The sequence below is a fragment of the Perca fluviatilis genome, chromosome 21, assembly GCF_010015445.1.
Source record: "Perca fluviatilis chromosome 21, GENO_Pfluv_1.0, whole genome shotgun sequence".
In the NCBI taxonomy this organism is placed as follows: Eukaryota; Metazoa; Chordata; class Actinopteri; order Perciformes; family Percidae; genus Perca; species Perca fluviatilis.
The window spans coordinates 1,947,550-1,973,449 of NC_053132.1; the positions used below are offsets into that span (position 1 = coordinate 1,947,550).

The 25,900-nt window shown below is 44.3% G+C and overlaps 1 protein-coding gene and 1 pseudogene across 2 annotated transcripts in view; both read right to left on the minus strand.

Moving 5' to 3' along the window:
- Positions 1-2,742: 2,742 nt before the first annotated feature.
- LOC120550955 lies at positions 2,743-13,266 on the minus strand (annotated as a pseudogene).
- Positions 13,267-19,439: 6,173 nt separating this feature from the next.
- Positions 19,440-25,900, minus strand: part of LOC120551357 (rho GTPase-activating protein SYDE1) — a 37,820-nt gene continuing 31,359 nt past the window's right edge. For both annotated transcript variants that reach the window (XM_039788752.1, XM_039788751.1), the window contains exons 14-17: positions 23,681-23,877; positions 22,938-23,190; positions 20,860-21,162; positions 19,440-19,804 (exon numbers count right to left, since the gene is read on the minus strand). In XM_039788752.1, coding sequence (XP_039644686.1) covers positions 19,617-19,804; positions 20,860-21,162; positions 22,938-23,190; positions 23,681-23,877 — 941 coding nt within the window. In that variant the 3' untranslated portion in view covers positions 19,440-19,616. The remainder of the gene's footprint in view (positions 19,805-20,859; positions 21,163-22,937; positions 23,191-23,680; positions 23,878-25,900) is intronic.

A 25,900-nucleotide genomic window follows, 5' to 3' on the forward strand; every position in this document is an offset into this window, starting at 1 on the left:
CACAACTTTTCTTTTTTTAATCATTTAAAATCAGCTGCCGATTATCCCCGCCCACAGGAAGCCCACTACGACGCGCGGCCACGTTTTTATGTTTTAATTTTAATGTATAAAATAATAATCTTCGGGGCACCAATGAGTCTTTCCAACTAACAGACCCAAAACTGGATCTGTGCATGTTTTACAGTTTTCAGCGGTGATCCAGAATGAAAATCTGCAGAATTTTAGGGGACAGTTTTTAATCTGAGGAAAATTCCCTGGTAATCCGCTAATACAACTTTCAGTAAAAATACACTAACTTCAATCATCAATTTATACTTAAAAGGTCTCCGGTGTGGCATTAAAAAATATGTCGAGTGTTTCTGCAGGTCGACAGTTTACATAAATCTGATGGGACTTGAACGCAGCACGAGGCCACTGGCAGCCAATCATCTTCATCATCATGAACTCTAAGATTCACTTTACGTTTCCTTCAAGACACACACACACACACACACACACACACACACACACACACACACACACACACACACACACACACACACACACACACACACACACACACACACACACACACACACACACACACACACACACACACACACACACACACACACACACACACACACACACACACACACACACACACACACTAAGAGCACTGGAAGTGGTTCTTAGCTTAGTGAAGGCTTTTAAAAAGCTAAGGCTACAGGAGCTAACAGGAAGTGCAGCTGTATCTCCTACAGCAGTTACCGTGACAACAGCTCTACAGCAGGTGGTTAATATGCAACTACTCAGGTTACCTGGAGAAGCTACATGCTAACACGCGTTTTTGTACAAAGTTACACAGATGAAGGTCTGCTGGGGGGTTAGAAGCTCAGGTTGGGTTGTTGTAGTTACCACCCTGCAACACCAGAACATATAAAGGACAATGTCCTGCACCAAGAGCTCACCCAGCTACTGGACCAGAACATATAAAGGACAATGTCCTGCACCAAGAGCTCACCCAGCTACTGGACCAGAACATATGAAGGACAATGTCCTACACCAAGAGCTCACCCAGCTACTGGACCAGAACATATAAAGGACAATGTCCTACACCAAGAGCTCACCCAGCTACTGGACCAGAACATATAAAGGACAATGTCCTACACCAAGAGCTCACCCAGCTACTGGACCAGAACATATAAAGGACAATGTCCTACACCAAGAGCTCACCCAGCTACTGGACCAGAACATATGAAGGACAATGTTCTACACCAAGAGCTCACCCAGCTACTGGACCAGAACATATAAAGGACAATGTTCTACACCAAGAGCTCACCCAGCTACTGGACCAGAACATATAAAGGACAATGTCCTACACCAAGAGCTCACCCAGCTACTGGACCAGAACATATGAAGGACAATGTCCTACACCAAGAGCTCACCCAGCTACTGGACCAGAACATATAAAGGACAATGTCCTACACCAAGAGCTCACCCAGCTACTGGACCAGAACATATAAAGGACAATGTTCTACACCAAGAGCTCACCCAGCTACTGGACCAGAACATATGAAGGACAATGTCCTACACCAAGAGCTCACCCAGCTACTGGACCAGAACATATAAAGGACAATGTCCTGCACTAAGAGCTCACCCAGCTACTGGACCAGAACATATAAAAAGGACAATGTCCTGCACTAAGAGCTCACCCAGTTGCTAGACCTAGAGCTCACACAGCTGCTGGACAACCAGGAGAATAGTAATGGCTGTGCAGGGGCTTTTCACAGAGTTCTGGTCTGTATAGTTTCTGGTTTGGTCTCACATCCAGACGGGACTCCACTCACTCCACTAGAGCTGGGCAATATGGATAGTATAGTGATATCATGATATGAGACTAGATATCGTAATATAGCATAAGTGTCTTTTCCTGGTTGTAAAGGCTGCATTACAGTAAAGTGATGTCATTTCCTGACCTTACCAGACTGTTGTAACTATTATTTACCTTTACCCACTTAGTTATTATATCCACATTACTGATAATTATTTATCTAATATCTAAGTGTGTAAATACTTTGTGAAAGCACCAATAGTCAACACTACAATATCGTTGCGGTATCGATATTGGAGGTATTTGGTCAAGAATATCATGGTATTTGATTTTCTCCACATCGCCCAGCCCTACACTCCACTATATTCAAACAGGTTTACTTTTTAACCTTTGTTTGCTCATTAGTTGACTGGCATGTCAAATATTAGGTGTTCAAGGGTACACAAAGTTCTACCAAACGTGAAATGGACCCAGAAGTCATGCTGGACTGAAACAAAATGCCCCCCACAAATGACTTCGGTACACACACACACACACACACACACACACACACACACACACACACACACACACAGTATATTAAAATACACAAAGAGACCAGCCGTCAGATCTCTGGGTATAACATGTTGACCCTATAATCCACCTCTGGACACGGAGGCCATTCGAGGACTCCAGTCTGTGAGCGTGGGAAAGTCTAGACAGTCCAGACCTTTTGGGTTCTGGATGTGTAAGATCCTGGAGTTAAATGGAAGGAGAACTAAGCCTGAAGGCATCGAGGTTAAACACTGTTAAACACACCTTAAAGAAGAGTGTTCTGGACAGTGTTTCACGGTTGTGGCTAGAAGGGATACAGCTACAGCCAGAAGTTACTTCTGAAATAATAATAATAATAATAATAATAATAATAATAATAATAATAATAATAATAATAATAATAATAATAATACTGTCACCCAGGAAAAACCCGTTTAAACCCAAACTTAACAGGTCGTTTGTGCCTAAACTCGTGGCCGTAGCTGTATCCCATCTAGGCTTAACCGGGATTCATGCTGGTGTTTTAGGACTTAAAGCCTAATAAGTCTGCTGGTCTTCTCTGACAGCTGTTTCAGGACTTAAACAGTCTGAAAGGTTTCGGTTAAGAGTCATGAATCAGCTGAAATGAGGATTGAAGTGAGGTCTGGAACAAGTCCCATCCTTCGACAGGAAAGCCCCTAAATCCTCCCTTGTGTTGTTGAGAACTCGGTCGTCTTGCAATGTTTAATTCATCCTTTGGATGCTTCATACAAAGCACTCAGTAATGCATTCACAACTTCTGTGAAAAGCTTGTGAAAAATAAGGTCTTTCTGAAACACCTGTAATACCTTGATCATGGATCTTTGGGAGGTTTTAAGAAAGCGCTTTTGAATCTGTGTACAGGTCACCTGGTGGATCCTTGGGATGCTTTTACAAAGACTGACTCCTGGTTCTCCTGTGAATATCTAACAGTTCATTGTCAGACTTGCATACTTGAAAATGTGACAAAGCAACAGCAAATCCCTTTGTAAATGTTTTAAATATTTCCCATGAGGCCATGCCAGGTACGCAGCCGAGTGTCGGCACACTTTGTTCGGGTAAACGAGGACCGGATGTGAACCCGAACTGGTTCTGTTAGGGCAGCGAGCTTTGGTCTGTTGGGCTGCAGATCTGATCAGATGCGATGGTTCTGGCAGATTCTGGTGCTTCATTCCTTCCGAGTTTGAGGCGAGTAATAAACATGTGCAATATTTAGGCCACTGTTGTGCCGAGTCATTCTGACTTCCTGAACTGTCTGTTATCCAAAGTCCTTACTTCATGTCAGGGAAGCTAAAGTGGCTCAACTGAAAGCTTGAAATCTGTAGTGGACCCTCCAAACTAGAGATGTTCCGATATGGATACCAGTATGGCAAAAAGGCTCCAATTCTGCCTAAAATGCTGGTGTGGGTATCGGCAAGAACGTGAGGTTACGCAACGATCTGATATCACGTCATTTAGCCCCGAAAAACTACTTTAAAAGAACTTTATTTATGTTCTCTGTTCGTTATGACCCGCTGTCAAACTGCATAACAAGTTCTGTGATATTCATTGTGTGTGTTTGTTCATGTTTCACAAAGACTTTAAGGATAGTAGTAACAGCTAGTAAAACATAATAAATATGTGTATTTCTTAACACACTGGTATCAGATCGGTACTCGGTATCAGCAGATTCAGGTTTTGGATCATAAATCACAAAATGGTATCAGAACATCTCTAATCCAGAGTCCTTCCACTCCATGCGGACATTAACACTTCTCTGTCCTGAAGACTCAAAATACTTGAGGTTAGTGCGGCTCAAGTGGCTCAAGTGAAAGCTTGAAATCTGTAGTGACTCCTAAACACACGGCTGGATAAACTGGGTATAACGTGGCGTTTCAGTGCTCTATGAGGATCCTGGGACCAAACTCTCAGTGACTGCAACATTAAAACCTGTCCTGTGGTGCCTCACCAGTAGGGGGCGCTGGTCTCCACGCGACCCCAGCTCTGCCACTCGGGGAAGATCCCTGCAGATGTCCGGGGACTCCCGAACGGATCACACTCAATAATCTGCTCCCTCTTCTCTCCCCCGTGGTCTCTCTGGATCTGCAGCCCGGAAGGACTCTCGGCAGTCCGTGGCTGGCCGGCGTTAGGGTCCGCCAGCCGGTAGTTCTTCCCCTGGTTGTTGTCCCAGAAGGTTTGGTCCTGGGTCTGGTACTGAATGCAGAACTCCACTCTGTCGGACGGACCCAGGACCTCCGGTACCTGCAGTGAGAAAAAACATCATGGTACTGGAACAATATCAGCTGTGTAACCTTTAAATATTCCAGGTGGATAAAACATGAATGGCTTTGTTCTACAGAGCTATTATTGAGTCTGTTCTGTCTTTTTCTATCATCTGCTGATATGGAAACCTCAACATCAAGGATAAAAATGCGTTTTTAAAAATTTTGAATTTGGCCAGCAAGATAGTAGGTGTGAAGTTCAGTAGCCTTACGGACATTTTTAACAAACAGGTTTTTAAAAAAGCTAAACAAACTCACTCAGGAGACTGGGGGTTCATGTCCCGTTAGAAAAGAAAAGGAATGAGAGAGTTATTTTAACTTTAGGGAACAAACGGAGCTACATCACGTTCTGCGTCACGTGGTAACCTTCAGGAAGTGAAGTCACGTCTGATTTGAACCTAAACCATCTTTTTGTCAACTTAACTCAGCAGTTTTGGTGCCTAAACCTAACCAAACTGGACCGTTTCACAATGTTAACCACGTGTTTAAAACCGCCAACGTTACCTTCTCTGGTTTACAAAAACGTTGAAAAAGATAGCCTGGGAAACCCTGACCAACTTCCGGCAAATTTGAGATTTGATCTGCAAGTCAGTCTAGCCAACAGCCCATTCAAACCCATTTCCAAATCAAGGCACAAATCACAACCGTTAAGGCGGGCTTTACACCAATCACAACTGTTGAGGCGGGCTTTACACCAATCACAACCGTTGAGGCGGGCTCTACACCAATCACAACCGTTGAGGCGGGCTCTACACCAATCACAACCGTTGAGGCGGGCTCTACACCAATCACAACCGTTGAGGCGGGCTCTACACCAATCACAACCGTTGAGGCGGGCTCTACACCAATCACAACCGTTGAGGAGGGCTCTACACCAATCACAACCGTTGAGGAGGGCTCTACACCAATCACAACCGTTGAGGAGGGCTTTACACCAATCACAACCGTTGAGGCGGGCTTTACACCAATCACAACCGTTGAGGCGGGCTTTACACCAATCACAACCGTTGAGGAGGGCTTTACACCAATCACAACCATTGAGGAGGGCTTTACACCAATCACAACCGTTGAGGCGGGCTTTACACCAATCACAACCGTTGAGGAGGGCTTTACACCAATCACAACCATTGAGGAGGGCTTTACACCAATCACAACCGTTGAGGAGGGCTTTACGCGATGCAACATGCTCGCTAGTTGAGATGTTTTTCAGTCGTTCTGCATACGTAATCTTCATTGCTCTGATTGGTTGAAGGACTATCCAATTGCACCCAGAGGCATCTGAGTGGCGTCCATTGGTGACGCCCCTTTGGAAATGGGCTGTGAATGAAGCTTCACCAGACCCTTCTCAGTTACACCTGCGAAGGGTCTGGGGTCAACCAGGCTATGAAAAAACAGAAGACCAAATCTAAAAATAACTAAAAAGGTAAATAATAAATACTTTCTTTGAAAAACGACCAAAATGTTGTTTTTAAACCTCCATGTTTTTCTAAACTAAGACTTTTAACATACCGGCACGGAGAAGGCGAAGGTTTCGACGTCTGGGCCGCCGTACGCCGTGTTCAGGTACCGACAGGAAATGTCCTGGAAGGACCGCCACGAGTCGAAGGTGATCCGGACCGAGACAGACTTGTGGAAGCATAAGTTCTGGACCTGAACGGTACCGGAGAGCATACGCTGGTGGACAGAGTTTCCAAAGACCCCAGTGGGGTCTGCCCCTTCCTTGGCAGGCGTATGCCTCCATGTTCCATCCCCGACGTCCAAAAGCAAAGGCCTGGACCACAGGCTGCAGCGTCTGGAAGATAACAAAGAAGGGTAGATAGGAAGAAATGGGAGGTAGTGTTAGCCTTGATATGACATGAGGGGGCGCGTTTGTGGAGGTGAAAGACTAGGAGAAGACGCCCACACCACTCACGCTTGAGACAGGATGGTAGTATCGCATCTGAAAACGGAGATGGTATGGTTTCATTAGCATTGCTTCCCTGTATTAGCAGTGGCACATGGGCGTGTCTGTAGAGGCACACCTGGCATGTACACTCCATACGCTGCCCGTGCCTCACTGCTGCACTGATTATGTCAGAGTAAAACAAACAAAAAAACAAAAAAAAAAAAAAAAAAACAAAACTAAACAAAACCAAAAACAAAAAAAAAAACTTTCCTATTCTTTATTTCATATCACCATGTCCTCTATTTATTCGTGGTGGTCCCCCAATCACATACCCCTCCATTATTGCATATCACATTTTTATATTTGATATTTATACTGTATAACTTGCATTAAATTATGTATTTGTGGGTGTCTTTTTTAGGTATTTATAGTGGGTTCTCCGTCCATTCGCCTTATCTTACTTATATTCCATATTTCAAGCTCCTCCCATTATGTAACTCCACTCTCTCTTATTTTCCATTCCACCAAAGCTACCCATTGTGTGTGGGGTGTTTTTGTTTGTGTTGGGGGTTGTAGAGAGAAGACTGTCCTCACATTATATTTTACAACCCCTGGCCAAGATTATTAAGGGGCTAGTCTTCATTATCCTCTTTATTAATTGTCTATAGGCTTCATAAGGCATCCATCCTTGAGGTCCAATTGTACTATAATGCACTAATTATATGTCTTCATCCATATTCCACACACACAACCCTCACCAACCCCCACATCACACATACCCTTCACCAACCCCACATCACACAACCCCTTCACCAACCCCCTCACACACAACCCCTTCACCAACCCCCCATCACACACATACCCTCACCAACCCCCCACACTTACCTTCACGAGGCAAGTCCCTAGATTGATACCAGAGGACTATGTTTACTTAAGCACAGTTATTCCATGAATCCAAGATACTATACATCCTGTCTTCCTATATTCGTTCCATGTCACCATACCCCCATCACTGTCCATCCACCCCTCCATCCTTCCTCCCCATCATCACATCCTTCCAATCATCACCATCATCATGCCTCCATCACCATCACCCCATCATCCATACCCTTCACATACCCCCATCATCACCTTCCATCATCATCACATACCCTTCACCATACCCCACATCATCACATACCCTTACTATACCCCCACATCATCACATACCCTTCACCATACCCCACATCATCACATATCCTTCACCATACCCCCATCATCTATCACATACCCATCATCCTACATACCCCCACATCATCACATACCCTTCACCATACCCCACATCATAATACCTTCACCATACCCACCACATCATCACATATCCTTACCAACCACATCATCACATACCCTTCACCATACCCCCCCATCATCACATACCCTTCACCATAACCCACATCATCACATACCTTCACCATACTCCCTACATCATCAAATATCCTTCACCATACCCCCATCATCACATACCCACACCAACCACCACATCATACATACCTTCACCATCACCCCCTACACCATAAAACACCTTCACCATACCACCCCCCCCATCATCATATACCCTTCACCATACCACCACATCATCACATACCCTTCACCATACCCCCATCATCACATACCCTTCACATACCAACCCCCATCATCACATACCCTTCACCATACCCCCCACATCATCACATACCCTTCACCATACCCCCCATCATCACATACCCTTCACCATACCCCCCCTAGGGGGACTATTTTAATTCCAAAGGTCAAGTGAACTTTATCAGGATGCATAGTATCCTGGATCCATGAAATAACTGGCCTTTATAATAACATCTGCCTGCCTCTATGGGAATCTAACACAGGGGTGGACTGACTTATGCTGTACTGTATTTTAAGGAAGAACATTTACATAGGGGTGTGTATACTTGTGCAAGCCACTGTACAAATTTTAAACCCTGAAATACAAGGCCTGGGTTAAAATAACATAAAATTAAAAAATCGACAAAGAACTTCTGGAAAAGTGACAAAAGTGTCTTTAAGGTTTTAACTTTAAATTCTGACCTAGAAAAAGTAAAAGTTGCAGATCTACGGGGAGTTAAACTAACTTTTCGGGGGCTCAGATCTTAATGTAAACATGAATAAACTAGCCTCGTGAGAGCATCCTGATATGGCGAGCTCCAGTTTTCTACTCTCAGGTCAGTCTGGCATCTTGAGATACAGAACATTTGGAGCCGTTCGCCAAACGACCGACCAATCAGCGTTGGTTTTGAGGCGGGTTTAGGTGTGATGCAACGAGAAGCGTCTGTTCAGTCTAAACAACGTGGCTGCTTCCACGGAGGAGATGAGTGTAGCTATCGCAGCAAGTTTTATCTGAATGAGAAAGTATTCCTTCATTGAAAGAAGAGCAAAAAAAAAAAAAAACAGCACTGGAGGCTTTTCTCTGAGGAAAAGATGTTTGATCCGATTGGTTGATTTGGCCTGTCTATCACCAACTATAGGTGGTGATAGACAGATGGTTTATCCAATCAGATAACCAGGATTTTCGCCCCTTCCCAAAAGTTCTCCAACGGAAAGCCGAGCTAATGGGAAGCGATCCATTTAGTGGAGTCAGGTTATGAAGCTGGTACTTTATAAATCTCTCTGAGGCACATGTGTCAAACTCAAGGCCCGCGGGCTAAATCTGGCCCCTCGCAGATTATGATCCGGCCCGCATATCACTTTAGCTTCACAATACATTTTGGCTCACCTAAATTCTGACATATTTGTCACTTTTTCCGACGTTTTTGTACTTTTTTCTGACGTTTTTGGGCGCTTCTTTTCTATGATGGCTGAGGAACTTTTTCCTGACTTCTTTAGGACCATCTGTCGACCAAACTGTGAGTGAGAAGACTATATGACACGTGCAATAATACAGTCAAAGATAATTGACTTTTTCAATTGAATAAACAGCATCTACTACTATCTAAACTCGTATGTCAATTTATCTTCACAATACACTTTGGTCCACCTAAATTCTGACATTTTTGTCACTTTTTCCGACATTTCTCACTTGTTCCGACGTTACTGTAACTTTTTACGACGTATTTGGGCGCTTCTTTTACTATAATGGCTGAGGAACGTTTTCCTCACTTCTGTAGGACTTTATGTCGACCAAACTGTGAGTGAGAAGACTATATGACCCATGCACTCAAGATAAGACTTTTTCAATTGAATAAACACATGTCAATAAACTAAACATGTCTGGCCCTTGATGTGATTCTTATTTTCGAGCGTGGCCCTCTGGGAAATTGAGTTTGACCCCCCTGCCCTGAGGGTTTCTCACCCTCACGGTCTCCATGGTGCAGCCTGGAGACAGTGGCGCCCTCTATCTCCGTCAGGGTGAACTGCAGCTCGGCGAGCGCCTCGTCCTCCGCCTCGTCAAACACGTGAACGGCGGCAAGCGCCAGACCGCGAGCATCTGCAAACACCACGCTCTTCTTCTTCTTCTTCTTCTCCAGCCACGCCGTGCCACCGCTGCACTCCACCGGCATGGGCGGCGTGCAGCTGGCGGTCGCCTTGGCGCCGGGGTTACCGGAGGAGGACAGACAGGGTCGCAGCAGCTCGCAGCGCTTCAGCAGAGTGGCGGCCGCCGGGGAGAAGCCGTTGTCATAGTTACCGAGGAAGGAGCGCAGCGGAGGCGAGCTGGCCAGGCAGATCCTCACCGCCACGTCCACGGGCATCATGGGCCGCGGCGCCAGCACCTCCACCGAGCGCCTAAACACGGGTATACAGGGTCAAAGGTTAAGAACAGTCCTAAACACAGGTAAACAGGGTCAAAGGTTAAGAACAGTCCTAAACACAGGTAAACAGGGTCAAAGGTTAAGAACAGTCCTAAACACGGGTATACAGGGTCAAAGGTTAAGAACAGTCCTAAACACAGGTAAACAGGGTCAAAGTTTAAGAACAGTCCTAAACACGGGTAAACAGGGTCAAAGGTTAAGAACAGTCCTAAACACGGGTAAACAGGGTCAAACACGGGTAAACAGAGTCAAAGGTTAAGAACAGTCCTAAACACGGGTAAACAGGGTCAAACACGGGTAAACAGGGTCAAAGGTTAAGAACAGTCCTAAACACGGGTATACAGGGTCAAACATGGGTAAACAGGGTCAAAGGTTAAGAACAGTCCTAAACACGGGTATACAGGGTCAAACACGGGTAAACAGGGTCAAAGGTTAAGAACAGTCCTAAACACGGGTAAACAGGGTCAAAGGTTAAGAACAGTCCTAAACACGGGTAAACAGGGTCAAAGGTTAAGAACAGTCCTAAACACGGGTAAACAGGGTCAAAGGTTAAGAACAGTCCTAAACACAGGTAAACAGGGTCAAAGGTTAAGAAAAACATCAAAAACCGGGTATACAGGGTCAAACACGGTAAACAGAGTCAAAGGTTAAGAACAGTCCTAAACACGGGTATACAGGGTCAAACCGGGTAAACAGGGTCAAAGGTTAAGAACAGTCCTAAACGGGTAAACAGGGTCAAACACAGGTATACAGGGTCAAAGGTTAAGAACAGTCCTAAACAGGGTAAACAGGGTCAAACAAGGAAGGGTCAAAGGTTAAGAACAATCCTAAACACGGGTAAACAGGGTCAAAGGTTAAGAACAGTCCTAAACACGGGTATACAGGGTCAAAGGTTAAGAACAGTCCTAAACACGGGTAAACAGGGTCAAAGGTTAAGAACAGTCCTAAACACGGGTAAACAGGGTCAAAGGTTAAGAACAGTCCTAAACACGGGTAAACAGGGTCAAAGGTTAAGAACAGTCCTAAACACAGGTATACAGGGTCAAAGGTTAAGAACAGTCCTAAACACGGGTAAACAGGGTCAAAGGTTAAGAACAGTCCTAAACACGGGTAAACAGGGTCAAAGGTTAAGAACAGTCCTAAACACGGGTAAACAGGGTCAAACACGGGTAAACAGAGTCAAAGGTTAAGAACAGTCCTAAACACGGGTAAACAGGGTCAAAGGTTAAGAACAGTCCTAAACACGGGTAAACAGGGTCAAAGGTTAAGAACAGTCCTAAACACGGGTAAACAGGGTCAAACACGGGTAAACAGGGTCAAAGGTTAAGAACAGTCCTAAACACGGGTAAACAGGGTCAAAGGTTAAGAACAGTCCTAAACACAGGTATACAGGGTCAAAGGTTAAGAACAGTCCTAAACACGGGTAAACAGGGTCAAAGGTTAAGAACAGTCCTAAACACGGGTAAACAGGGTCAAACACGGGTATACAGGGTCAAACACGGGTATACAGGGTCAAAGGTTAAGAACAGTCCTAAACACGGGTAAACAGGGTCAAAGGTTAAGAACAGTCCTAAACACGGGTAAACAGGGTCAAAGGTTAAGAACAGTCCTAAACACGGGTAAACAGGGTCAAATTAAGTTTAAGAAAAGTCACAAAAAGTGAAGAAAAGCTGAAAGTGTCAAAAAAGCTTAAACAACATTCTTCAAGTATCAACATTTGTTAAAAAAAAAAAAATTCACGAAAAATATCGTGGAAACCATCGAAAGTTAAACTAGATTAAAGTTACTACATGAATTAGACTTCCCTCAGAGGGTTCAGGACCCTGAAGAGAGACACACACACACACACACACACACACGTTTAATGTTCAGTTCAGAGATGGTTAAACTCATTATTAATAATAACAAAGCTGCAGCATACCTGTGTGTGTTTTAGCTTCAGATGAACACTGACACAAACTGGAAACAGCTCACCTGCATTCACACTTCAGCTACACCCTAAACTACAAATCACCCTAAACTACAAATCACCCTAAACTACAAATCACCCTAAACTACAACTCAGCTTAACTCCTACAGCAGGAAACTCAGACATCAACCAGAGCTGCATCGATTAGTCACGGAAAAATAACCTGCAACCATCTTGACTATTGTTTACATATCATACATCATCAAATCTGACAGAAAATGCTGTGTCACTCTCTCTCTCTCACACTCACACACACCACACACACACACACACACACACACACACACACACACACACACACACACACAGTTGTGTGTTTAATGGTCTCATCATCTCAGCTGACTTTTAGCCGTCATATTGTTGGCTAGTTTACTTTAGAATCAAACATCAGATTTATAAACTAAAAGTAACTAGTAACTAAAGCTGTAACAGATGAATGTAGCGGATTAACTAAAGTAACTAGTAACTAAAACTGTAACAGATGAATGTAGCGGATTAACTAAAGTAACTAGTAACTAAAACTGTAACAGATGAATGTAGCGGATTAACTAAAGTAACTAGTAACTAAAGCTGTAACAGATGAATGTAGTGGAGTAACTAAAGTAACTAAAACTGTAACAGATGAATGTAGCGGTGTAGAAGTAGAAAGTGACATGAAAAGAAAAGACCCAATGTAAAGCACAAGTAACTCAACATTTGGACTGAAGTACAGTACTGGAGTACATGTACTTCGTTACATTCCCCAGCTGGTAACACGGAACAGAGACAACGATGTGGCGCAGTTAGTTTTCGGACTCTCACCTGCTGCAGTTCATCCAAAAGTTTCCCGCTAGAATCCGGTGGATGTAACACAAACCACACCTGCTGGCGGGAAAGCTTTCTGCTGCTTTCCGTTTCTTTATTCTGATAATTTTCGGTTTATTTTTCAGCCATTTTAAAGAGGAAAAGCCGCTGCACGTCCGCGCCATGCGACACGCCCCCGACAAACACACAGAGACACAGAGAGAGACAGCAGCCAATCAGAGCTCCGAATCGCCGCTTCTCACGCTCACAGCCAATCACAGAGAAGCCAAAAAGAGGTCAAACTGGCCAACAGCGACGTCAGGGCTCCTGTTGGAGTTAAGAGCCCTGACCGGTGACTCACAGGCAGAATTTAGTTCTTTAATCTCAAAATTTGAATATAAAATTCCATAGTTTACAAATATAAAAATGTTCATCAACAGTGTAAGGCAAGGCAAGGCAAGGCAGCTTTATTTGTATAGCACATTTCAGCAACAGGGCAATTCAAAGTGCTTTACATAAAATCAGATAAAAAACGAGAATAAAAGTTACAGTGCAGTATAAGGAATTAAACATTAAACAGCAGTTAAAACAGTTAAACATATAAAAGCAGATACAATAGGAATTTCTCTTTATATGCTTATATAGATTGTCATACAGTTTCAACAATGTAACCTAAGTATAACACATGAACAGTTATTTAAAGAAAGGCAACATCAAAAAGAAAGGTCTTCAGCCTTGATTTAAAAGAACTGAGTTGCAGCGGAGCTGCAGTTTTCTGGGAGTTTGTTCCAGATATGTGGAGCATAAAAACTGAACACTGCTTCCCCCTGTTTAGTTCTGACTCTGGGGACAACAAGCAGACCTGTCCCAGATGACCAACCAAACTACAAAATGAACTGTTAACTTAACAAGTTGACAAGTTAAATAACTAACTAAATGAACAATGAAAAGTGTAGTGATCAAAAGATTGATTGGTTTTAGACCCGTGCAGCAGATGACCAAATGTCAGTTCATCTCTCATTGTTCGTAATTAACAAAGTACAGCCACTTTTTCTCTTATCGGTCTAATTTCTAATCACGGACCACAAATTATGTATTATATATATAATATAATAATAATTATATTCAACAAAAAGTTGCTTCAGCTTGGACTGACAAATCATCTGCCCATTGCACACAGTCCTTAAACTACTTAAACAGCTATTATGTAAATATGTGTTTCTGTTTCTGTATTTATTCTTTATATCTTATTAGTCTCGCATTGCCAGACCTTCCTCCACAGCTCTGTGGAGGAGGGTCAGGCTAGTCCACACAGCATTCCTGGATGGGAGAAAAACGTGCTCTGGTTAATTGACATTTCTTTAAACCAATCACAATCATCATGGGCGGGGCTAAGCTCCGGACGGAGCCACGGTGCCTCTGCTAAATAGTCTCAGGAAGGAACTGGTTTTGGTGGAACATGTGGACGCTCAAAAGTAGTTTTAGTCGTTCAACAGAAAACTCAGATTGGACAGATAGTCTAGCTAGCTGTTAGACAGACAGACAGACAGACAGACAGACAGACAGATAGTCAGACAGATAGTCCAGCTAGCTGTTAGACAGACAGACAGACAGATAGTCTAGGTAGCTGTTAGACAGACAGACAGACGACAGACAGACAGATAGACAGACAGATAGTCTAGCTAGCTGTCTGGATTTACCCTGCAGAGATCTGAGGAGCAGTTAGACAAACAGACAGACAGAGAGACAGACAGACAGATAGACAGATAGACAGATAGACAGACAGACAGACAGATAAACAGATAGACAGATAGATAGACAGACAGACAGACAGACAGATAGTCTAGCTAGCTGTCTGGATTTACCCTGCAGAGATCTGAGGACCAGTTAACCATAGTCCTCACAAATCCACCGGAGGTTAGAACCCCGACACAGAGACAGAGGAAGGGGACGGACATCCGTCCTAAATGAGGGACATCTGGTGGAAGACATGCATCCGGTGGATTTTCGGCAGGAAGTGGAACGTTGTGGATATAGACTAATATTTTCTTAAAGTGCCCATATTATGAAAAAAATATTTTTTTCTGGGATTTGGGGAGTTATTTTGTGTCTCTGGTGCTTCATACAAACTTTAAAAAGAATCCATCCATGGTGTTCTGAGTGAGATCCGGTTTCTGAATGTGTCCTGCCTTCAGTCTCCGGGTGAGCTGGTCCAAATCTGCACGGCTTTCTACGTCACTAGCCGAAACCAGGGGGCTAGGGGGCGAACCGTTATCATGCTAGCTCGTTCTCAATGGCAAAACACTGCTACAACACACACTAGTTCACCATAATCTCCAAAATAACTACTTTCATGTCCCTGTTCTGCAGGTATTCCTCGTTTAGAAGAAGTCTCCCGGCTAATCCTGCCTTGTACTGACTGAAGTTGGAGAAACAGCTAGCTAGCTCATGTAGTCCTTATCTAGCTACTGAGCATGTAGTCCTTACCTAGGTACTGTCAGGGCCTGCCCTCATACTCTGCTTCTGACTGGCTAGTAGTCCTTACCTAGGTACTGTCAGGGCCTGCCCTCATACTCTGCTTCTGACTGGCTAGTAGTCCTTACCTAGGTACTGTCAGGGCACGCCCTCATACTCTGCTTCTGACTGGCTAGTAGTCCTTACCTAGCTACTGAACATGTGCAACTCCCAACAAAGATGTTACAGCAGTGAGATGTCTCACTCTGTAGCTAAAACAGAGAGCTCAACACACAGGGTGAAAAGAGGAGCTGCAGCAATGTGCAGTACAACTAAAATATGGTGTTTTTTGATAATTAAACCATGTAAACCTATTCTGATATAACCTCTAAATACAATTATCAACCTGAAATTAGCATAATATGGCCACTTTAATGATTAATATGTGTGTGTGTACCCAGATAGCAGCTGACTCTGGGCCGGATCTGCCGGTTTGGAGGCGGATCCGGCCACGCCAGATACACAGTCACTCTTCCACCACTGATGATTTGTTGGGTGTTATGTGAGGGTTGTGGCATTCCCACTTCACTTGCCTCATCAATGTTTCCCGTAAAGTCACCAAAGAACGCGTATGAACATTTTGCAGTTTTTTCTGGGTTTCATATGACTAGAGTTGGATATTGTATTTTGGCTATAAAACCTTTGTTATTTATACCATGGTCATGGAAAATGGTTAAAATCTAAAGGGCTGGCAGGTATTATCTATTAAGACAAACTTATCGCTAATTAAAACGTTACATCTTGTGTGTTTAGGCCGTAGAATCTCGTTTCTCTGCTGGCTTTAGCTTTTTTTTCTGCTTTAATTTAAAAAATAACACCTGTGTCATAGGTATGTGGTGGTAAAGAAGTTTCTTGTTCCTACAGTTGTTAAAGACAGAAATGAGCTGTAAAATGTGTTTATTAGATTGATTGTTAGTTTGGCAATTATCTACTTTGTTTTAAGTTTCTGTCCTGTCTTTTTATCTCAGACATTTTAAATAAAATTTAAAATGTGTATTTTAAATAAAATTAAAAATGTGTCACTCATCACTTTCTTTGCTGAAATTCTGTGTAGGACAAATAGAAACAGTCTGTGTAACAGAGTGTAACAGCTTTGACTGTCCATGCTTTTTAAATTCAAAAGAAAGAAAAGTAATCGAGTTTAAAATGTAAGGAAAAAGAAAACGCAAGTAAAACAAGAAGTCTTAAGATGGTGGGGGAAGGGGATTACGGTAGTAATATTTACTCATTACCATTGACGGCAACGTTGCCCAGTACGATTGCTCTAAAAGTTGCTCCGTGTATCATCAGCTTTAGTGTACCTTGGTAAATACAAGTCATAATATTTGTTATACATTATATAGACCAGTCAGTTAATAGAAACAAAAATCAACAGATTAATTGAGAATGAAAGTAACTGTTAGTAGCAGACTTCCATCCTATAATTGTAACAGTGCATGGGCATTAGCGCCTGCCATAAGTTCTGTGGTTGAAACTATCCCAGTAACCCTTTGGCTTCTCAGACAGAAATGGTATACCTTCACTGATATCTATTACTAGGACCCATAGCACAAGCTGAATCATGCACAACATCTAAAAAAAATTAAACTATCCCTTTAACTGAAAAGAAATCCGTATTTTTGTATATGGTTTGTTTTGTGTGTAGATGACAGAGGCCAGAGGTGGTATGAATCCGGGCCAGAACTAATAAATGGAGCTGGACCAGTGCCAGTCCAGATGTGGCCCAGAGTATCTTGGAGACTCGGATCCAGTATGGAACTGGTCCAGATCTGGCCCACCTTTGGGCCAAATGACTATAAAATAATTCTCATCCGTTCTGGAGCTGGGCCAGTGCCGGCCCAGATGTGAAAACCGGATCCGCACCGGCATTGGCCCGTTGTGCTAAAGGACACCGGCCCAGGTCCGTTTTACAGATCTAGTCCAGAACTTATGAAGGATCTGGACCAGATCTGGGCCACATGATTTTTGTTATCTGGGTATGTATGTACCAATCACCAAAGCTTACCCCACGTAGGGCAGCTACTGGGGCAACAAACTCCTTTCTGATTTTATGACATTTTATTGGACATTTTAATCGTTTTCTTTGACATTTTGGTCATTTTTTCAATGTATTTGGCATTTCTTCCTGACTTTTTGGCTTTTATTTTACTTTTTGCCGCTTCTAACCTTTTGTCGACATTTTCTTAAATTTCTCTCGCTTTCTTTAAGATTTTTGCCACTTTATTTTGCCACTTTTGTTGACTTTTAAGCTTAAGTCGAACTGATTTTAGGGATACGAATATGTTTGACCGACACTGATCAAATAAAGTTTTTGTAGCACTGTTGTTAATAAGAGGCGAGTCACTGAATCAATGATAACAACGTGTTTAATACTTGGTCAGGTAAATAAGACTGCTGCTGTGGTCTGCTCCAACAGGAACTGTGCTTCAACACTTTGGTTACATCATCTGCATAGAAACATCGTCATCCTCAATAAAAAACATAAGTGCTTATTATTGTTGTGCAAACAAAGTAATACTGTCAAAAACAACAAGAAAAAACAGATTAAAACAACAACAGCATCATTGGTAACACTGAGTATGGCATCGTATTCCTTCTGTGGCTTCTTCACTGTTAGAAACTCTGTACCAAAAAATACTGAGGACCAGCTGCAGCTCACATTGCTCTACTGCGCAACATGTAGGCGGCAAAGAAACCTATAGGCGGGCGAAACCTGTAGGGGCAAGAAAACCTATAGGGGGTGACAGAAACCTGTAGGGGGCTATAGAAACCTGTAGGGGGAGACAGAAACCTGTAGGGGGCAACAGGAACCTGTAGGGGGGCGACAGGAACCTGTAGGGGGCGACAGAAACCTGTAGGGGTGACAGAAACCTGTAGGGGGCGACAGAAACCTGTAGGGGGGTGACAGAAACCTGTAGGGGGCGATAGAAACCTGTAGGGGGAGACAGAAACCTGTAGGAGGCAACAGGAACATGGACACAATTACTGGGTAATGTTAGCGTTACAGTTACTCAGTAACGTTAGCGTTACAGTTACTCAGTAACGTTAGCGTTACAGTTACTGGGTAACGTTAGCATTACAGTTATTCGGGAACGTTAGCGTTAGGGGCGACAGAGAGCAGTAGAGCGATGAGTTCTGCAGTTTGTTCACTTCAACTAAAAAGATTCAACAAGTGAAATTATGGCTTCAACAGTGCAACCAGCCCAAACGTCAACGTGATCCAACAGGATGCTACCCTGATACCCAGAACTACAACACAGTTCAGTTCACATCTTCAGAGTCCAGAAGAACTTCTGCTTAAAAAATTAAAATGTTAAGAAGAGGGAACCAACCTTGTGGTTCTCACTTCAGAGAGCATCTCCTACTTCATATTAACGCTGAAGCTACGTTTACCTTTGGATCAGCAAAATAAATAATTCTGGTTTCATTTTGACTTCTTGGCTCAAATAAACATTCAGAAACGTGGAAACAACCAGAGACGCTCCGAGAATCATATTCTTCTTTGAGTTTGACTCATCGCCTCGCAAAGGATTTTAAAATCCTCAGAACAGAAACTAGCGCTACATTTACACTTCTACGTTTTGGTTTAAAAAGGAATGTCTTCTGCTACGTTTCCCCCTCTCATTCCCCCTGCTCTGGTGTTTCCCCCTCTCATTCCTCCTGCTCTGGCGTTTCCCCTCTCAATCCCCCTGCTCTGGGTGTTTCCCCTTTCATTTCCCCTGCTCTGGCGTTTCCCCCTCTCATTCCCCCTGCTCTGGTGTTTCCCCCTCTCATTCCCCCTGCCCTGGCGTTTCCCCTGCTCTGGCGTTTCCCCCTCTCATTCCCCTGCTCTGTTGTTTCCCCCTCTCATTCCCCGTACTCTGGCGTTCCCCCTGCTCTGGTGTTTCCCCCTCTCATTCCCCCTACTCTGGTGTTTCCGAGGCCCTAAACCGGAGACATTTGGAAACACTTCTGACACGTTTTTGGTCAAACTCTGCTTAAAAGCCAGAACGCAGCGGTGTAGATGTAGTCTAAATGTTTTCTCGTGGACCCTCCTCCTCTACAGACAGATGTTGATCTGTTTGGCCAGCTCTCGGTCCAGATCGTGGATCAGAGTATCAAAGTCTTTCAGACTGAGTCGACAGTTAAACGGAGCGTCAAAATCCAAGAACTCGTCCACATACAGAGCTCCTCCTCCTTCTGATGACCACGCCTCCTTCTTCTCCTCCTCCTCTTCATCGTCACTGCCTAAAACAGCAACAATACAAACGTGCATCACAGCAGTGAACAACATGTTCTCATGAAGCATTCATACATATAGCTCTGAAAAGTAAAGCGCTACTACTACTACTACTACTACTAACTACTATGTGTTAGCATGCTAAAATAGCCTAACATGCTAACACATGCTAACTTGAACTGTTGACTAATGGTGCGTTCTATTATTTATCCGTGTCGGAGTTCCAACTAGGAAAACAGACATTGCCTAGCAACAAGCACCAACACGCCACTTTTCCTCGGATTTCCGAGCTCGGAACTCGGACAACCGTGAGGACACCGAGCAAGGGCAGCGCCCTGTGTGACTTGTAGTATGAATTGTTGTCATTGTTTTTGGACCGCTTTGGCTGTTTAAATGAAGATTTTAATCACTCCTATTACTGCAATACCTTACTGCGTCCGTTTCACTGCCTGTTGGTATGGGAATCGGTCTTGTTGTGAGTGCAATATTGAATGAAGCCTTGTTTGCTAACGTGGCTAGTGTTACTAACTCGGCCAGTGCTACCATAGCAACAGACAGATAAGGCACTTGCTTCATCCTCGAGATAGACTACAGCTCAAAATACAAAAAAATATAAGTTGGTTTCAAACTTCGGATTGGAAAATCTGGTGTACTACAAATTAAGGCTGGGCAATATATCGATATTATATAGACATAGATATGAGGCTATATTTAGTCTTACATTCATCTTTTCCTGGATTTAAAGGCTGTATTACAGCGAAGGGATGTCATTTTCTGGACTTACTGTTTTATAACTTGCCAAGGTATCCACATTATTGGTGATTATTCAAAACTCTCATTGTGTAAATATTTGTGAAAGCACCAATAGTGAACCCTTCAATATCACCACAACATAGACGTATTTGGGCAAAAATATCTTGATATTTGATTTTCTCCATACCGCCCAGCTCTAGCACAAACATACCAGAAAGCTTGAAGTGTGGAAGTGACGCCATAACCGATGTCTGAGTCGGTTCGTTGAGAATAATAGAACACACCATAAGCCTGCTGCTCGTCCGTTTACCTGCGTCACTGTCACTTCCTGCCACCTCATCATAATCGGCGTCCTGTCTGGACATAAGATCTCGTCCACAGATGCTCCAGTCTCCCGCGTACCGGTTGATCGGTGGCGGACTCTCTAGTCGGGCCAGGCCGCCTCGACCCCGACGGGACACCACCACCTCCTCCTCGGGGTTCTGGGGCAGAGCCAATCGCAGGGCAGGATGCCTCTGCTGCTGTTGCGGGCCCAGGGGGTTATGGGTAATGGCCGGGGAGGGAGGCAGCGAGACGTCGATGTGGTCATCTTCTGGGACGTGATGGGTCGGCACTGAGGAAAAAGATATAAAAAGCTAAATTAGATGCTGAACAACTCACACCTGTTACTGACGGAGGCTAGATGGGATACAGCCCTGACTGGACTCAGATTCTAGTCAGAACATGAGCCTGATACTGCTCAACTGGGCTGTGATTATGGGGCTGAAGCTAACGCCGCTTTCACGCTACAATATAAAAGGTGTTGACCGTTGACTTAGCTAGCACGCACACAGTTCATTTACATGTCTACGAGCATGTGAGCAAACTACACCAAGAGACAAATACCGAGGAATATTGATAAAAAGCAGGGGAAACTAGTACTTCCATACTTTTCAGCATTGGCTAATTAGCAACCTGCCTGCAATTAGATGTTAGCTTCCGAGCTAAATAGCAGCTAGCCCCAGGAGCTTATGAAAACAAGGCTTTCACCGGAGCAGTCTTACGTTATTTCCAAACCACTCTTAGTTTCAAAATCGGAAATCAAATGAACGAAAAAGTAAACGGGCCCAATTACAGTTCACTGTTGTTGCATGAAATATCGTTTGTGTTTAGCCTACATCCGTTTCTATCATCTAATGTGAAACAAGAGGCTAAATCAGCTTTGCTACTGTCTTGGTCTGTTCGACCATCGGGGCCAGCTGATAAATTAAACTTTTGCCGAATCCCGTAGGAAGAACGGAAAAAACATCTTTCCGATCAACAAATGCCTTGATCGCGGTTCTTTGTTCCTCTTTTAAAATGAACACGCTGTCGATGTCTTCTATAACAGACGTGATGGAGGAATCTACACATCTCAATTCACCAGCGGCTGACATCTTTGTTGTAAACAAATTCAACCCAAGCTCTCTCTGGTGATGTGGTTAAGTGATGGTTCGGAGTAATTTCACCCTAGGGTCCTTTGCACCATGACCTCGAGCCAAACACCCCCCCAGAAGCTTTTTTCACCTGGGTCTAACATTGGGAGAGTTAGCGTAGAGTAGCCTTATCAGCTGAATAGCTTAGCGCAGGGGCTAATGGATCCGAAGTGTCTCTTAACATTACCCCACTAATAATGCCTGAAATGATACCAAACGTCTACAGTAGTACAAATAGGTTATGCCCTCATAAAACGATGGATTGTAAAGTTTGTAAGTACACCAGAAGTTTATGTAAATAACACTTGCCTGCTGGTTTCTGCTCTCTGCTGCTGCTGCTGTTACTACCGGCCAGTAAGAGTGCTTAGGGCCTATTATATATATATATATATAACCTATTTGTACAAGTGTAGAAGTTTGGTATCATTTCGGGCATTATTAGTGGGGTACTGTTAAGAGACACTTCGGATCCATTAGCCCCTGCGCTAAGCTATTCAGCTGATAACGCTAAATTGCCGATTTCCATGCAAAATATGCAGGGCTTGCATGGTTTCATAATCCTTGCATTTTCGGTGCAAAAAAGTCCCATAATATATCTTAGCAGAAAGTTGAAAAATGTTTCGTTTACTTCACACAAGAGCAGCCATTTTCCCCTGTTGCCATGGGAACGTTACGAAGTGACATAATTACGTGACGTGAACATCATCGAAAAGCAGTGGTTGGGGGAATCACTTTTTTTTGTCTTTTTCATCAAACCGTAGTTTTTGCAAGTCCCCGCAATTTGATCGCATAAAATTGTATAAATATCATATAGAGCATATTCCATCGCATTTTTAAAGAAAACGTGCCGCATAATCAAGGATTTTTGCCCACAACAATCACAAAAAAAACTCTGCATTTTTCTGGAAGGACTGTTAAGTCAAAGTGGACTCACCTGGCCACAGCTGCAGCAGGTAGTGAAGCGCCTCGATGTGTCGTTTGAAATCTACTGCACTCGCCATCTCTTCCCCAGGACCCTTCCCTCCCCCTCTTCCTCCCCTCCCTCCCCCTCCCCCCCTCCAGGCGTCCTGGGTCGGTGTGAGCAGCACCGGGCCGAAGCACACCGCCAGGTTCTGGTGGTTCATCCTGTTGGACGGGCTGTGGGACGCCACCAGGCTGAGGTGGTCCAGCAAGAGAGACAGCGTGGCCTGGAGACAGAAACAGAACAGCTATATGATCCATATTATTCTGTATGGGGAATCGTTTAGTTAACTTTCCTACTCGTCCAATCAGATGATTATAACCTAGGAGAGAGAGAGAGGGAGAAAGAGAGAGAGAGAGGCATTGCCCAGTCAGCCTCTAAAATAACATTCTTAATATACAGTAGATAATATACAGTAGATAATATACAATAGATGATATACAGTAGATAATATACAGTAGATACTATACAGTAGATAATATAGAGTAGATTATATACAGTAGATAATATACAGTAGATGATATACAGTAGATACTATACAGTAGATAATATACAGTAGATAATATACAATAGATGATATACAGTAGATAATATACAGTAGATACTATACAGTAGATAATATACAGTAGATTATATACAGTAGATAATATACAGTAGATGATATACAGTAGATACTATACAGTAGATAATACTGCAGCAGTAGGACTCTGTGTTACCCTCTCTGGAGGCGGCAGACAGGACAGCAGCTCCACGGTGCTCTGGGCTAGCTGGGGAACAGGATCAGGGGTACCAGGACCAGGGGTCCCAGGTGGGACAGGGGGGGGTCTCAGCATCATGGCATCCCTGACCACCTGGTACAGAGTCCTGGTGATGAGAGGAGAGGGCAGCTCCCGCAGGTAGTCCTTCAGTATCCCTGAGGAAACACAAAGAAGTCCTTCAGTATCTCTGAGGAAACACAAAGGAGTCCTTCAGTATCCCTGAGGAAACACCAAGGAGTCCTTCAGTATCTCTGAGGAAACACCAAGGAGTCCTTAAGTATCCCTGAGGAAACACCAAGGAGTCCTTCAGTATCCCTGAGGAAACACCAAGGAGTCCTTCAGTATCCCTGAGGAAACACAAAGAAGTCCTTCAGTATCTCTGAGGAAACACCAAGGAGTCTTTCAGTATCCCTGAGGAAACACCAAAGAGTCCTTCAGTATCCCTGAGGAAACACCAAGGAGTCCTTCAGGATCCCTGAGGAAACACCAAGGAGTCCTTCAGGATCCCTGAGGAAACACAAAGGAGTCCTTCAGTATCCCTGAGAAAACACAAAGGAGTCCTTCAGTATCCCTGAGGAAACACAAAGGAGTCTTTCAGTATCCCTGAGGAAACACAAAGGAGTCCTTCAGTATCCCTGAGGAAACACAAAGGAGTCCTTCAAGATCCCTGAGGAAACACAAAGAAGTCCTTCAGTATCCCTGAGGAAACACCAAGGAGTCCTTCAGGATCCCTGAGGAAACACAAAGGAGTCCTTCAGTATCCCTGAGGAAACACCAAGGAGTCCTTCAGTATCCCTGAGGAAACACCAAAGAGTCCTTCAGTATCCCTGAGGAAACACCAAGGAGTCCTTCAGGATCCCTGAGGAAACACCAAGGAGTCCTTTAGGATCCCTGAGGAAACACAAAGGAGTCCTTCAGTATCCCTGAGGATAGACACCCTTCTGGTGTGTAAAGACGTAGAAAACGCCACGCAGCTGACAAGCCACGCTCACGTCACTCAGCTGAAACGCCACGCTCACGTCACTCAGCTGACACGCCACCCTCACGTCACTCAGCTGACATGCCATCCTCACGCCACTCAGCTGACACGCCATCCTCACGCCACGCTCACGTCACTCAGCTGACACGCCACGCTCACGCCACGCAGTCAGTGTGTTACCGGCCTAAGGGTCCCTACACACCGAGCAGATTGTGTCGCTGAGCGTCTGTCGGCCTAGTTTTTGCAGTGTGCCACACGCCGCCGCTACGCATCGGCCTTCGTCTGCCTATTTTCGGCGTTGGAGCTGTCAGTGAGAGGAATCCATTAGACTGCCTTAGTTGTTGGCCAGATCCTCCTCCCAAGCTCCAACCTCTCGTCCAAATACGGTCACGTCAGACTCCAAAAACACGCCAGATGGTCACATCACTGCTGCAGCGTTACAGCCTGTGGCTGAACTCAGTCTTCATGGCTCTAGCGGTGCGTTCACTAAGTCTTCAGGTACCTGCCCCCCAGCAGTGCATTCTGACCTGTAAGTCTTCAGGTACCTGCCCCCAGCAGTGCATTCTGACCTGTAAGTCTTCAGGTACCTGCCCCCAGCAGTGCATTCTGACCTGTAAGTCTTCAGGTACCTGCCCCCAGCAGTGCATTCTGACCTGTAAGTCTTCAGGTACCTGCCCCCCAGCAGTGCATTCTGACCTGTAAGTCTTCAGGTACCTGCCCCCAGCAGTGCATTCTGACCTGTAAGTCTTCAGGTACCTGCCCCCCAACGGTGCGTTCACTGACCTGTAAGTCTTCAGGTACCTGCCCCCCAGCAGTGCATTCTGACCTGTAAGTCTTCAGGTACATGCCCCCACCAGATGCATTCCTGACCTGTAAGTCCATTCCATGTACCTTCACCATTTCATTCTGTCCTGTAATTCTCATTGCATGCCCGCCACAGTGCATTCTGACCTGTAAGTCTTCAGGTATCCCAAAAAACATCAAATGCATTCTGACCTGTAAGTCTTCAGGTACATGCCACTGGCTTACACGTCTTCTTGAAGTGTACAGTACCCCCTAGCGGTGCGTTCACTGACCTGTAAGTCTTCAGGTACCTGCCCCCTAGCGGTGCGTTCACTGACCTGTAAATCTTCAGGTACCTGCCCCCTAGCGGTGCGTTCACTGACCTGTAAGTCTTCAGGTACCTGCCCCTCAGCGGT